Source organism: Rhinoraja longicauda, chromosome 9 (assembly GCF_053455715.1).
Source record: "Rhinoraja longicauda isolate Sanriku21f chromosome 9, sRhiLon1.1, whole genome shotgun sequence".
Classification (NCBI taxonomy): Eukaryota; Metazoa; Chordata; class Chondrichthyes; order Rajiformes; family Arhynchobatidae; genus Rhinoraja; species Rhinoraja longicauda.
In genome coordinates, this window is record NC_135961.1 from 12,656,340 (window position 1) to 12,671,567 (window position 15,228).

The following is a 15,228-nucleotide window of genomic DNA, read 5'->3' on the forward strand; positions in this document are numbered from 1 at the left end:
TGGCGATCTGCTACGACTTTGACAGTCGCCGGCAGTCGCCTAAAAAATCGCCAAAAGGCCCTTTAGGTTAAATGCACTAAATCTTTTTCCCAGGGCTGAGGTATCTAGATCTAGGTTTAAAGATGATAGGGGGAAAAAATAATAAAACCTGAGAAGTGTTATGTGGAATAAGCTGCCAGAGAATGTGGCCGAGGCAAGTAAGCACATTTAAAATACATTTGAACCCTTATAAAGATAGGAAAAATTAAAAAAAGATATGGGTTAAAAGTGGCCAAGTGGGACTAGCTTAGACGAACACAGTGGACAGCTTGAGGCAGAAACAAACAACTACAATAAATGGAAATAAAAGAACATGCTGGAATTACTTTGCAAATCAGGCAGCATCTGTGGAAATAGAAAGAGAGTTAACTCTTCAGATGAAAGACCCTGCATTCATTTAATTGGAAAGCTAAATAAGGTTAGATTTCAGCTGCTTTTCTGTAAAAGGAAACTCTAATTTGTAATGGGCAAATGAAAAGTATATTGATTAAGTGGCTCCAGGAATCTCAAGGGAAATACTGACAGTGCTTTGTGTATGCTATTCAATCCTGGGAGGCACATGGGTATACAAATAAATTAGAAGTGGGAACGCATTTAACCCCAATATCACTGGATTTTATTTTATCCATTAAAATAGAATTAAAATAGATGAGTTCATTTTTAGCTTGGACACAAGTCCTGAAATAAAATAAAGTATTAAAGGCAGACCATAATACATTCACGGGTATGCAACCTTTATTATCATTTCTGATAGGCTTTACAGCCAGTGAAGTCGTTTATGAACTGTTGTCACTCTTCTGATCTCAGAAAGCAGCTCCAGTTTGTGCAAGACCATATTCCTCAAACAACAAAGTCATAATAACCAGATAATCTACATTTTGTGAAATTGTGGGTTGACTATTACACAGGGTTATGGGGATATAATTTTTTTGAAATTGTGTCTTATAATCCTTTATGCTCACCTCCGGAACAGATACGGCATCACTTTAATATCACAAGCAAAATGCAGTGCTGTGTTGAAATTTGGCATTAATGATTTCAATAAAACTAAATTTTGGAAGCACTCTTCACCACGCAACTGTTACTGTACAGGTGGACATGTCCTTTCCATGACAAACCCTGGTGACTACTGTAAGTGCCACAAGGAACTGCAGATGCTGGTTTACCAAGGAAAGACACAAAATGGTGGAGTAACTTAGTGGTTCAGGCAACATCGCTGGAGAACATGGATAGGTAACATTTTAGGTCGGAACCCTTTTTCAGACTGATTGACCCAGAGTCTAAATTGCAGATTTGCTAGTTCAGACTGTATAAAGGTGACTAGGAAAAAAAAGCAAGCTATTAGGTTACTTGCATTGACCTCTTGTATCTTGGTCATCCTTCTTTTATGGGAACAACTGTTCAGGTTGTATAAAGAAAACAGGCCCTGTTGCTATCCTATATTTGTGACTTAATTTGTGCAAATAATAGGAGGGTCTGTATCCGTGTATGGTGGAGAGGGGGACAAAAGAAATCTTAACTTAACTTCATAAACTTAATTTATTATGGAAATTGACATTAAAGGAACAAAATAATGTACGTCACAAGGTTTCTATTATAAGAAACATTTTATTAACAAAAACAGTAAATTCCACTGGCTTAGCATTTTCAATAATGGTTAACTTGGCTTTTGCAACAAATTTTTCTTTCAATATTTATCACACAAAGCACTCGAAGATGGGGCTTCAGAATGGTTTTGCTTGTTTTATCTTGTTTGAAATGTATCATTCATGTAAAATTTCATACTGCTTCAAAACAAGAGTTTGCCAAAATACAACACATTACAGTACCAAACAGTATCAACCTAAATGAGATTTAAAAACTGCCATGCTAGGGGCTGTAGGTAGTTTGAGACATAAGAAGATGTTGCTCCTGTGTAGCTAGTAACCAAATTGTTGACTAAATGGATATAACTGTCTTGGCATCGTGAATAGCTTTAAACTGTCCAGTTTGTCAAGTGCAAGTTATCTAATAATATAGTCTTTTGATGTCTAGTTCCTATTCTAAAGTTCCTACAGCCACTTCCTGTGTATCCAGGACGGTCAGTGTCTGTAATGAAAGGTTCTGCCAAAGTAAACAAATACTTCTATATCATCAGTCAATCTTTCATTTGCCGTGTGAATGTTATTACATAATGTTAATGACCTGCCTGTGGATCTCATTTTATCACCTTGGCATCACCGGGACATGTATCTCAATGGCAGATTTCTACTCTGCAATGAGCTACGATTGTGCTTGAGAGCTAAAAATATCAATCCTGTAAAGCAAGGCGCTCCTCATTATCCACTGAACCATGGCAGATTGATGGAATTTTCCTCAGCTTCATTAGTCGAGTGTGTTGGCTAGTGGGGGGGGAGTCCATTGTTGAGGAAATGAATTCTGATTTCACTGCGAGCCTTGCTTATAAAATTGACCCATTTGATTACCTCATCTCTTCTTGATGCCAATAGAAACTTATAAAATGTTATTTGACATTTCAGATTTTATAAATATTAATATGAGCAAACATCTGTGTAGGAATCTGGAACATTGGCCCTTCCCCCCCTATTTTACTCGAGCAACATTAGCACTGGCTTTAAATGCAATTATATTATAGTAGAATAAAAAATGCATGTAAATAAATTCTCACAAATGGATTCATTGACACTTTCAAGGGGATTCATTCTCCATCAACAATTTATGGAATGGATGGGTGTTAACATATTGCATTATAATCACATTAAATGGAATTGCTATTTCAGTTACATACATCTTTCTGACTAAGGACATATCTGCTATGTTCCACTTTACTCAGACCTCTTTTTCAGCTATTTCGGACGAGAAGGCACCTTCCACTCCAAGGTAAAAACAGAATGGATTTTATATAGATGAAATGTCTTTGAAGTGGCGGGTGCTAAAGTGAGTGTCCAAATGTAATGGATTATTTTGTGTCACGAGGGTGGCTATAGCAATTGGCAAGGAGACTATTTCTAACTGATTGCCGGCACAAGATTCAATAGTTCCTGTTATGTTGTGGCCCCAGCTGTTTAAAACTAGTTTTAAATTCTTCTTTCCGGTTTGAACATCTATTTCCTTCCAGGAGATCTGTAGCAATTCAGCTGCTTTGCCTTGAAGTACACCCATAGAATCTAATATATTCTCTTTGTATTTGATTACATACATTACAACCAGGTTTATTGCTATGTAATCACCAAAAATAATATTAAAAGCTAAATAATGAGTTCTTAAGGTGTAGATATTCTAGTATTCCATATATAGGACTCTTCTTTCAAAGCTATAAAATGAAACGACTTCAATGCTTTAATGTTAAAACTTTCAACTTTCAAATGGGAGAAGGACATATTTAAATTTAAAAAAAAGGTGAAGCATAACAATAGGAAGAAATAAGGAACTGTACTTTCTGCAGTGATGCTGTAGATATTTAGGAACATTTCCATGTAACAAAGCACATTGACATTCAGCAACATCAATATGATACGAGTCTGGCAACTTAAGGAATGATCAGATTTTTGAAACATTTTAATTTTTTTCATGTGGAGAAAACATGAAAAAATTAAGGTGAAGTTATTGAAACCTATTTCCATTGGTATATCTAACAAAGATTTCATAGTATCAGCCACCATTTCAGTGTAAAACTTGCTTTGTTTCCCACACAACAAAACCTCAAACAGAAGATATTACTGTCTGAATTACAAAAATGCAGCTAAATTATATTTACATTCACATGTATCTCTCTTACATGTATGGTAGACATTCATTACAATGGAAATTAATAAAAAGTTTGAGACTATTAATGGCTGCAAAAACATTAACATTGCAGATCTCATCAACAATTTCAAACGTGTCTATCCATAGCTACAGCTATAACATTGCGTTTACCAAAAAATGTCTGGATAGCAGAGATAATTGCATTGTCTATACAACAGGCTATAAAACATCACTCATCACAGTCCAGAAAGCACATATACATGTTTGTATAAATGTATGTAATAACATATTTGCGTGCATGAAAATCTTCAAATGATTGTATCTATGCTCTCTTTTATTTGTATATATCCATGCCTTATATTTCCTGTGGATGAAATTAAGGCATTACTTCTTACAAACAGAAAGGGATTATTCCACTTTATACTATTAACATTAGTCTTATGTTGTAGCCAGCACTTAAACACAGGTCTCCCATGGATGTAATGACGATTAAACCCATTGATGTTGAGGGTCTGCTAACTAACTTTAAAATTTCTTTGAGTAATGAGACTTCTGTCACATTGCAGAATTGTTTTGCACTTTGGCTGAAAACTCAATGGTAACAACAGGTAGATTCTCTGTGCAATGTTGTAATACTCTTCTTGATGAATGCTTCATGCTGTTGCCTCCACAGTAAAGTTCAGACAACGAGAAGACGGAGCAAATGAAAACACTGTGAACAAGTAGGAGACTTCCACCACCTTGAAATGTTAAAGCTTAATTTACAAACAGCTGTCTCTCCTTCCTGATTATGCGTACTGTCTTTCATCCCATGTGCTTTGCAAAAAGTAAATCTCAGTTTTATCGTGTCTTTGATAAAATGTCGTTTTTTTAGGTTTCCTTCTCGTTTTACAGGCTTCCTCCTTCTCAGTGTATGATCAGACATAGTACTCCTTATCTTTATTCTTCTTGTTTTTGCTTGAATTTTTGGCATTGTTCACCTGCTTCTCTTTCACTACAGCCCCATTGGACTGAGCGGAATTACTGATGTAGTTTCTGCTCTCGTCCACGTGGTAGGAACCTTCGTCTCTATTCCTGTACTTGTACATGGCATAGAGGAGGATGAGAATGCAAAGAGCAGCTGCCGCCACTATTCCAACCACCATGCCTGTGGTGCTGCTCGATTCACGAATCACCTCTGCTGTCCCTGGGAAGCCTCTGCCACCTGGTCCGGTGGGGTTTGCTGTGGGGGAGATCATGAAATGTGCAGGAGTTTATTAATGAACTTGTGATTATCTGTCATCTGCATAATTAGGAAATAGGTGAGCAAAGAAATACAATACAGAGTCTGGGAGGGGTTTCAAGCCACAGTTTTAAAAAAAAGTTTAGGTTTCTTATTATCACATAACTTAGTCAGAGAGTTGTGAATCTGTAGAATTATCTGCCTTAGAAGGCAGTGGAGGCCAATTCTCTGAATGCAATCAAGAGAGAGCTGGATAGAGCTCTTAAGGATAGTGGAGTCAGGGGGTATGGGGAGAAGGCAGGAACGGGGTACTGATTGAGAATGATCAGCCATGATCACATTGAATGGCGGTGCGGGCTCGAAGGGCCGAATGGCCTCCTCCTGCACCTATTGTCTATTGTCTATTAGCTACAGTGAAATACCTTGTTTTGCATGCTATAAAATCTGATAATACTATACATGAATACCATCAACCCAAACTCAAGTAATTGACTTAATTTGGTAACGGAGGTAAGATTTCATGAGTTAAAAGGAAATGAAATAGCATTTCTAATAGTGCTTCCAAATACTCTGTTAATTCTGCCCTCTTTTGCCCCTGCCCAGGTGTTTGTACTTAGAAAGGATGGCGTGTTGCCTCCCTGGTGCCAGAATCCAGGACGTCACGGGCCGAATGCAGTGCATCCTCAAGGGTGAAGGTGAGCAGCCGGAAGTGGTAGTGCGTGTCGGCACAAACGATGTTGGGAAGAAGAGGAAAGAGATTCTGCAGCGTGACTTTAGAGAGCTCGGAAGAAGGCTGAAAAGCAAGACCTCCAGGGTGGTTATCCCCGGTTTGCTTCCAGTTCCTCGTGCTGGTGAGGGCAGGAACAGGGAGATATGGGACCTGAATGTGTGGCTGAGGAGCTGGTGCAGGGAGCAGGGATTTAGATTCTTGGACCACTGGGATCTGTTTTGGGGTAAGGGTGGATTGTAAAAAAGGGACGGGTTGCACCTCAACAGGCGGGGGACCAGCATTCTGGCAGGCAGATTTGCCACTGCTACACGGGTGGTTTTAAACTAAATAATGGGGGGGGGGGGGGGGGTTTCAAATGGGATGGACAAGGATGCAGTTAAAGGGAAAGAGAGTATAGGAATAAGTAAGAAACACCCCAGAATTAACATAGCAGAAAGCTCACAACGCAATAGGAGAGAATGGCCAAGTGTAATAGGAATCGATGTGGGAGCTGAGATGAGCAAAAGATTAAAAGTACTATATATGAATGCGCAAAGTATAAGAAATAAAGTGGATGATCTTGAGGTTCAGTTAGAGATTGGTAGGTATGACACTGTGGGGATTAGCAAAGAGTAGCGGGAAGCAGAGGAGTGGGCAACTTTCAGGCGATAACAGAAGTTAGCAAAAAGGGCAATACAGGCTGAAAAGATGAGGTAAGAAGCAAAGCTGGCCAAGAATATAAAGAAGGACAGTAAAAGCTTCTTTAGGTATGTTAAGAGAAAAAGATTAGTAAAGACAAATGTGGGTCCTTTGAAGGCAGAAACGGGTGAAATTATTATGGGTAACAAGGAAATGGCGGAAGAGTTGAACAGATACTTTGGATCTGTCTTCACTAAGGAAGACCCAAACAATCTCCCAGATGTACTAGAGGACAGAGGATCAAGGGAGACAGAGGAACAGAAAGAAATTTGCATTAGGCGAGAAATAGTATGGGGTAGAATGATGGGACTGAATGCTGATAAATCCCCAGGGCCTGATGGTCTGCATCCCAGGGTACTCAAGGAGGTGGCTCAAGAAATCGCGGATGCATTGGTCATCATTTTCCAATGTTCAACAGATTCAGGATCAGCTCCTGTGGATTGGAGGGTAGCTAATGTTATCCCACTTTTCAAGAAAGGAGCGAGAGAAAACGAGGAATTATAGACCAGTTAGCCTGACATCGGTGGTGGGAAAGATGCTGGAGTCAATTATTAAAAAGGTAATGACAGTGCATTTGGAGAGCGGCAAAAGGATTGGTTCAAGTCAGCATGGATTTATGAAGGGGAAATCCTGCTTGACTAATCTTCTGGAATTTTTTGAGGATGTGACAAGTAAAATGGATGAAGGAGAGCCAGTGAATGTAGTGTATCTAGACTTTCAGAAAGCCTTTGATAAGGTACCACACGGGAGGCTGGTGAACAAAATTAGAGCACATGGTATTGGAGTAGGGTATTGACATGGATAGAGAATTGGTTTGTAGACAGGAAGCAAAGAGTAGGAATAAATGGATCCTTTTCAGAATGGCAGGCAGTGGAGAGTGGAGTGCCACAAGGCTCGGTGCTGGGGCCGCAACTATTTACAATATATATTAATGATTTAGATGATGGAATTAGAAGTAACATTAGCAAGTTTGCGGATGACACAAAGCTGGGTGGCAGTGTGAAGTGCGAAGAGGATGTTCAGAGGTTGCAAGGTGACTTGGACAGGTTGAGTGAGTGGGTAGATGCATTGCAGATGCAGTATTATGTAGAGGAATGTGAGATTATCCACTTTGGCTGCAAAAATAAGGAGGCAGATTATTATCTCAATGGTGTCAGATAAAGGGGAAGTGCAACAAGACCTTGGTGTCCTTGTACACCAGTCACTGAAAGTAAGCATGCAGGTCCAGCAGGCAGTGAAGAAAGCTAATGGCATGTTGGCCTTCATAACGAGAGGATTTGAGTACAGGAGCAAAGAAGTCCATCTGCAGTTTTATAGGGCTCTGGTGAGACCACATTTGGAATATTGTGTGCAGTTTTGATCTCCTAATTTAAGAAAGGACGGTCTTGCTATTGAGGCACTGTAGCGTAGGTTCACGAGGTTAATCCCTGGGATGGAGGGACTGTCATATGAGGAAAGATTGGAAAGACTGGGCTTGTATTCACTGGAGTTTAAAAGGATGAGAGGGGATCTTATAGAGACGTATAAAATTATAAAAGGACTTGACAAGCTAGATGCAGGAAAAATGTTCCCAATGTTGGGGGAGTCCAGAAACAGGGGACACAGTCTAAGAATAAAGGGGCGGCCATTGAAAACTGAGGTGAGAAGACATTTTTTCACCCAGAGAGTTGTGAATTTGCAGAATTCTGCCACAGAAGGCAGTGGAGGCCAATTCACTGGATGAATTTAAAAGAGAGTTAGATAGAGCTCTGGGGGCTAGTGGAATCAAAGGATAGGGGGAGAAGGCAGGCACAGGTTACTGATTGTAGATGAGCAGCCATGATCACAATGAATGGTGGTGCTGGCTCAAAGGGCCAAATGGCCTCCTCCTGCACCTATTTTCTATGTTTCCATGAAATAATTTCAATTATAGATGAGGAATCATCTGATTTTCAAGATTAAGTCGTTTTAAATATCCATTGCCAATAGGGGGATAATTTTAAGTTAAATTACATTCATTGAACTTTAACCAAAGGCTGAATCAGAGAAGTAAACATTTACCGATTTCTACTATGCTAAATTATTATTGGCATCTGTGACAGAAGATAAAAGTTATGTGGTAAGCTAACGAAAAGATTCTGAAATGGTGAATAGTGCCCATTAGAAATGAACGCTGCACAATTATGTATTGAACAGAAATGTCAAAGACTGAAATTTGTTAAAATTCAGAAACATGCAAGCACATATTGTTGTGTTTAAGTTATCCAATGTTAATGAAATCTTCGTTTTTCAAAAGTAATCAATCAGTAACATTTTAACATTTAACCATGTGTCAAAAAGGAACACTCACCATGTCAGGGCCAGTCAATAGGTTGTCACCATGATTTTGCATGAAGAGAAAAATGAAAGAAAGTTGTAAAATAATGGCCTTGAAACATGATCATATTTTTTCTTTACTGAATATCAGAATCAAGGCAAGATCATACAATCTCTTAAAATGTGTTACATTTTTCAGCTCAGTTAATATATCTTACAAAATATAATAACAGGATCTAATTCTCATGTGGTTAATTTACATCCACCTACATATGAATTGCCAACATTATATTTCAAACACGCGATGGGTCACAGGTGGAATCTTGCTTTGAAGTTCTAATTCACTAGAAATTCTGGAAGAGTCTAGCAGGAGGATTGCTATGAGCTTCTTTAAATAAGGGGTTATTATTTACTTTAAATAAAGTAATTCAGAGGTCAGTCAGCAGCAACACAGCGTTATCCATTGCTGGTTGAAAAAAAATCACAAATCTGTTTACGAACATGCCCTAGCCTTTTTCATAGCTATATTTGGGTGATAATAAGGAGTAAAGAATTTTGTTGTATTCTAATACAGCACATTGGCAAGTTACGTTTATGAAATGGCCTGTCAAACTGCCATTTTGTCTGAACTATTAACCTCTTAAAAGGGCGCAGAAATTACAATTCAGGAAGACAGGGTATTTAGGCATAAAATCTAAATTATTGTGAGCTAAATGTTGGCCTGGAAGATATAGTTATCTCTTAGGAAATAATTTAAAAAGTACTTTTCACCATTACAGCTACCAGCAGAAATGTTCTCAAACCTCAATGCACAACTATGCATAACTCCCTTTATAAATATTTACTTATTGTTCCCTTGCAGACCACTATATACAACTTGAGTCTCTAGTTAACCTTGTTGTCACTTTATCAGTAAGATAATGGAGGTCTATACTCAAATCTCTTCCATTTCTCATCATTTCACAAATTCAATTATTTGGTGCATCAGTTTCTCATTGAAACATTAAGTGTGTCATGTAATTGAAGTGTGGTTTAAATGTTCTCCATTATTGGCATGAAGAAAGAAAAAAAGCTTTTTAACATTCTTGCATATACATAGTTTACAAACAGGAATTAACAAAATTATTCACAGAAAATAAAGATTTAAAATGAAACAATGGCTACATGGAAAATAGTTTAGGAAATAAATTTAAGAAAATGCTACCTTTAGCAATTTGACCCTGTCAAAGATCAAGTTTCCATTATAATAATGAAAGTGATGTTTTTATATAATGCTTAAGAAATTAACTTACTTTCATTCTGATATAATTGTATGCTTAGCTGTGAAATTCCAAGCTGGGTTAAGATGATAAACTAAGAAGATGGCCCAGTTTTACCACTATTCTGATGAACAGGGGGAATAGAATTTGCAATGCCTTATTTCTACCCTCGTGTATATTTCAACTACTGAATTTCATGATGAAAGTAAAATCTCATTTTGCTGCCATGGTGTGCTGCTCCTTGCTGTTTCGTATGTATTTGTTCGTTTGTGTTGTCTGCGGTAATCCCACAAAGATCACTTTCACGAGAGAGGTACTCCTTAACATCAGATACACGGTACCTTCAAACATCGTTCTGGATTTCTCTCACTCGCTGGATTGGACATACTCGTCAGCGGGGGAAGACCGTGGGAAGCGCTCTGGAGCACTCACCCGAATCCGGTGACGAGGATTACGCACAGCGCTCCCGTGTATATTCCTCGCAAATCTACGTTCTCTCAACACAAAGTGGAAGAAACTGCAGCTCCAGTGCCACACTAACAAGGACTTCTCTCGAGCCGCTGCCCTGTGCTGCAACGAGACCTGGCTGCGTGAGTCGACCCCAGACAGCGCGCTGCAACTGGCTGGCTTTCAAATACACAGACGCAGAGACAGCGGGAAAATCAAGAGGCGGTGGAATATGCTTCTACACTAATCAGGACTGGTGCAGCGACATCATGGTACTGTGTGACCTCTGTTCCCCCAATCTAGAATCGTTCTTTATCTACTGCAAACCCTTTTACTCTCTGAGGGAATTCACCTCTTTTATTCTCGCTGGAGTTATCCCTTATGCCAGGATTCTGTTTGTGGACTTTAGCTCTGCATTTAACACCATTGTGCCAGAGCTACTACACTACAAACTCTCCCAGCTGACTGTGCCTGAACCCCTCTGTCAGTGGATCATTAACTTCCTGACGGACAGGAAGCAGCATGGGAGGCTGGGAAAGCACATCTTGGATTCGCAGACCCTCAGCATAGGAGCACCGCAAGGCTGCGTACTCTCCCCTCTCCTTTACTCTCTCTACACCAACGACTGCATCTCCACAGACTACTCTGTCAAGCTCCTCAAGTTTGCGGATGACACAACCCTGATTGGACTGATCCAGGATGGGGAGGAATCTGCCTACAGATGGGAAGTGACACAGCTGGCGTCCTGGTGCCTTTGTAACAACCTGGAGCTCAATGCTCTCAAGACAGTGGAACTAATTGTAGACTTTCGAAGAGATCCCCCTCCCCTCCCCCCACTCACCATCAACAACACCATAGTCACATATGTGGAGTCATTTAAGTTCCTTGGAACCATCATCTCCAGGGACCTCAAATGGGGGGCCACCATTGACTCCACAGTCAAAAAGGCCAACAGAGGATGTACTTCCTGCGGCAACTGAGGAAACACAATCTGCCACAGGCAATGATGGTCCAATTCTATACTGCTATCATTGAGTCCGTCCTCACCTTCTCCATCATGGTCTGGTTTGGCTCAGCCACCAAGCACGACATCCGGAGGCTGCAACGGATCGTTCGCACAGCTGAGAAGTTTGTTGGCTGCAACCTTCCCCCCATTGACGAACTGTACACTGCAAGGGCCAGGAAGCGAGCAGGCAAGATCATCTCTGACCCCTCTCACCCTGGCCACAAACTCTTTGAAGCACTTCCCTCTGGAAGGCGACTCCAGACTGTCAAAGCAGCCAGAGCCAGACATAAAAACAGTTTTTTTTCCACGAGTGATAGTTCTACCAAAGTCTGTAGTCTCTTTTTTGCTCTGGTTTATTTTCACTATTTTATCTTTAGACCGTAATGGTGTATAGTTATTGTTTTGATGTGTTTATGCTTTATTCTTAATTGTTAACTGTATATTTGTGTTGTCATTTGTGAGCGGAGCACCAAGGCACATTCCTTGTATATGCATACTTGGCCAATAAACTCATTCATTCATTCAAATGGAAGTTACATCAGTAAAATTACTCCATGACAATAGACAATAGGTGCAGGAGTAGGCCATTCGGCCCTTCGAGTCAGCACCACCATTCAATGCGATCATGGCTGATCATTCTCAATCAGTACCCCGTTCCTGCCTTCTCCCTATATCCCCTGACTCCGCTATCCTTAAGAGCTCTATCTAGCTCTCTCTTGAAAGCATCCAGAGAATTGGCCTCCACTGCCTTCTGAGGCAGAGAATTCCACAAATTTACAACTCTCTGACTGAAAAAGTTTTTCCTCATCTCCGTTCTAAATGGCCTACCCCTTACTCTTAAACGGTGGCCCCTGGTTCTGGACTCCCCCAACATTGGGAACATGTTTCCTGCCTCTAACGTGTCCAATCCTTAATAATCTTATATTTTTCAATAATATCCCCTCTCATCCTTCTAAATTCCAGTGTATACAAGCCTAGTCGCTCCAGTCTTTTAACATACGACAGTCCCGCCATTCTGGGAATTAACCTGAGTACACTAGTGTCTAAAACAAAGCAAAAGGAATGAGAATAAATACTACAGCTTCAGACCAAAATACACCTGCAATTACATTGTAAAGTTGTGATATGTAGGAACCTGTATCCCTTATCTGCAAGACTCACAATAAAAAATGTTTTGCTGCACACGGTGTACAAAGTTTTACGTGAAGTAGCACAAGTCTTATAAGGAGAAACTCTCACAATTCCTCCACATTGGAAACAATGAAGTTGGTTTGGGGAGTCTAATTTATGCCCCATTTTATTAAACTTTGACATTTCATTAATTTGTGTAATGGCACAATAGACAATAGGTGCAGGAGTAGGCCATTCGGCCCTTCGAGCCAGCACCGCCATTCAATGTGATCATGGCACCTCACAATGGGCTTGCCTACTGGGTTCACAGAAGCACAGTAGACCAGATCAGTGCATGGGAGGTGGTGAAGTGGTTATGTGAATAAATAATAATAGCTCAATTATTGACAGGAAAATTATTGTGAAACCAAAATTACGATGAAGGGCAACACAAAAATATTTGGAGATGGGGATTAGAAACTACCTGGATGGAGTGTGGCAATAACATGAAGGGGAGAATATAAAAGGATGATTATTAATTTTTAGCCCTGTCTCTATTACAAAGCTCTCAATTCATTTGGAGTTAGCTTCCACTGACCACTTCAGTAAATTTACCAAGGCAGGTTTTGGTTAAAAATATTATTAATTCATGACCTATTTCTGTTTAGGTTGATGGAGATTGATACAGTCGTCTCTGTGTGAATGAGTTCAGCTGACTGGGACAACGTCCTTAACACAGTTAAAGGACATTAAAGGAACAAAATAATGTAATAATTTGGAAGCCATATGCAGAAGGATTCTCTGTTTGAGTCATTTACCAAAACAACATAAATGTTCATACACCTGATGAATGAGTACAAGTAATAAAAATTAAATTTAAACTGTATTTGAGCAGATTATCAGTATCAAACCATGATTATGTAATCTACAGACAACACCCTCCTCCTTTTTCCTCATCTCTCCCGTCTTTCACCTGGACTTGCACCTATTTCTCCACCTACATTCCTTCCTCTAATGACAATTCACACCTCCGGTCTTTTCATCTGCCTATCAAAACCCTCCTCACCTGCATCCACCAGTTACTCGCCAGGCTTTGTGTAGCCGCTCTTCTCTTTCAGCTTTCGTACTCCCCATCACCACCACAATCAATCTGAAGAAGGGTCTCAACCCAAAACATCACCTGTCCATGGATGGACACAAAATGCTGGAGTAACTCCACAGGTTAGGCAACATCTCTTGAGAAAAGGAATAGGTGATGTTTCAGATAGAGACCCTTCTTCAGACTGAGAGTCAGGAGAGAGGGAGACTAGAGGTTTGAAAAGGTACAAAACAAATCAGAGCTGTCACCGATCTCCCAGGAAAGGTTGAGCCCACAATGGCCCATTGTTGGCTGTGGAAGTGCTGATGATGAAGGGATATGAATAGTGAAACTAGCAAGACGATTAGGTGGGGTGGGGGGGGGGGGGGAGTGAGGGGGACAGAGAGAGGGGATGCCAAGGTCACTTGAAATTGGAGAAATCAATATTTATACCGCTGTGTTGTAAAATGCCCAAGAGAAATATGACGTGCTGTTCCTCCAATTTACAGAATGGCCCTGGGCCTTGCACTCAGAGAAAGAAAAGGCCCATTGATACCTACTTGGATTCTCACTTCATTATGACACATAATGTCGCTGGTTTTAGCTAAATAAAACAAAGGTTAAGGATTATATCCCGCTACTTGGTGTTTCCTGATGAAGGTTATTTTGTACAATGTGATTTCATGAGCATCAACACTGGAAGAAATGTCATGACCTTAGAACTGTAAATGAGTGAGTTGAGACAGTAAAGTTCACTCATGAGCTACAGCAATTGGACAGGAAAATTGCACTCTCACAAGCTGTACAAGTGGGTTGTTTAGTGTCTTGAGTGTCTTTAGTGTTCTGAATTAGATTTGTACTAATAAATCAAGATAACACAATAATTGGATACCATAGATGTGCGATAAAACAGTTCCATCATAGCCATAGAGGCCAAAATGAAATTTTATGGTGTTTAGCCTTAATTATCTTCAATTATAATGCATTGCCAGACCGTGAACGTCACCCTATCCTTCTTTCTGGAGATGCTGCCTGTCCCACTGAGTAACTCCAGCATTTTGCATCTATTCTAGAATTTATTGGCAGCATATGGCTGTTACCACCTCAAGCAAGTTTCTAAGTCGTATTGTGCCCAGTGATATTGAGTCTGACTTGGTGAGAAAAAGACCTGTCCACAGGAATATTTACAAATACAAACGGGCAAAAGCTGCTGCAGATTTGTAGCATTCCTCAAGCAAATGCAACCCTTGGCCTTTTAAAAATATGGATTAATAATTATATTTTGTATAAGAAAATAACTGCAGATGCTGGTACAAATCGAAGGTATTTATTCACAAAATGCTGGAGTAACTCGGCAGGTCAGGCAGCATCTCTGGAGAGAAGGGAATGGGTGACGTTTCGGGTCGAGACCCTTCTTCAGTCTGAATAATTTTGTGAATAATTATATTTTGATCTGCTGAATGTTTATAAACAGCAAATTTCCCTTATTTGTATAAGAGATCTTTATCTTAAATACTTATTTTCAGGTTTGATGGGTATACAAAAAATTAGTGAAACTTTGTCACTTATGGTTAGAACAAGACAAGGAACCAAGCCAATACCATGCTGATGAAAGTG

At 39.8% G+C, this 15,228-nt stretch overlaps 1 protein-coding gene across 30 annotated transcripts in view; it reads right to left on the reverse strand.

Moving 5' to 3' along the window:
- Positions 1 to 1,627: 1,627 nt before the first annotated feature.
- Positions 1,628 to 15,228, reverse strand: part of nrxn1a (neurexin 1a) — a 1,341,442-nt gene continuing 1,327,841 nt past the window's right edge. For all 30 annotated transcript variants that reach the window (XM_078404791.1, XM_078404790.1, XM_078404793.1 and 27 more), the window contains one exon: positions 1,628 to 4,990. In XM_078404791.1, the coding sequence (XP_078260917.1) occupies positions 4,704 to 4,990 (287 nt within the window). In that variant the 3' untranslated portion in view covers positions 1,628 to 4,703. The remainder of the gene's footprint in view (positions 4,991 to 15,228) is intronic.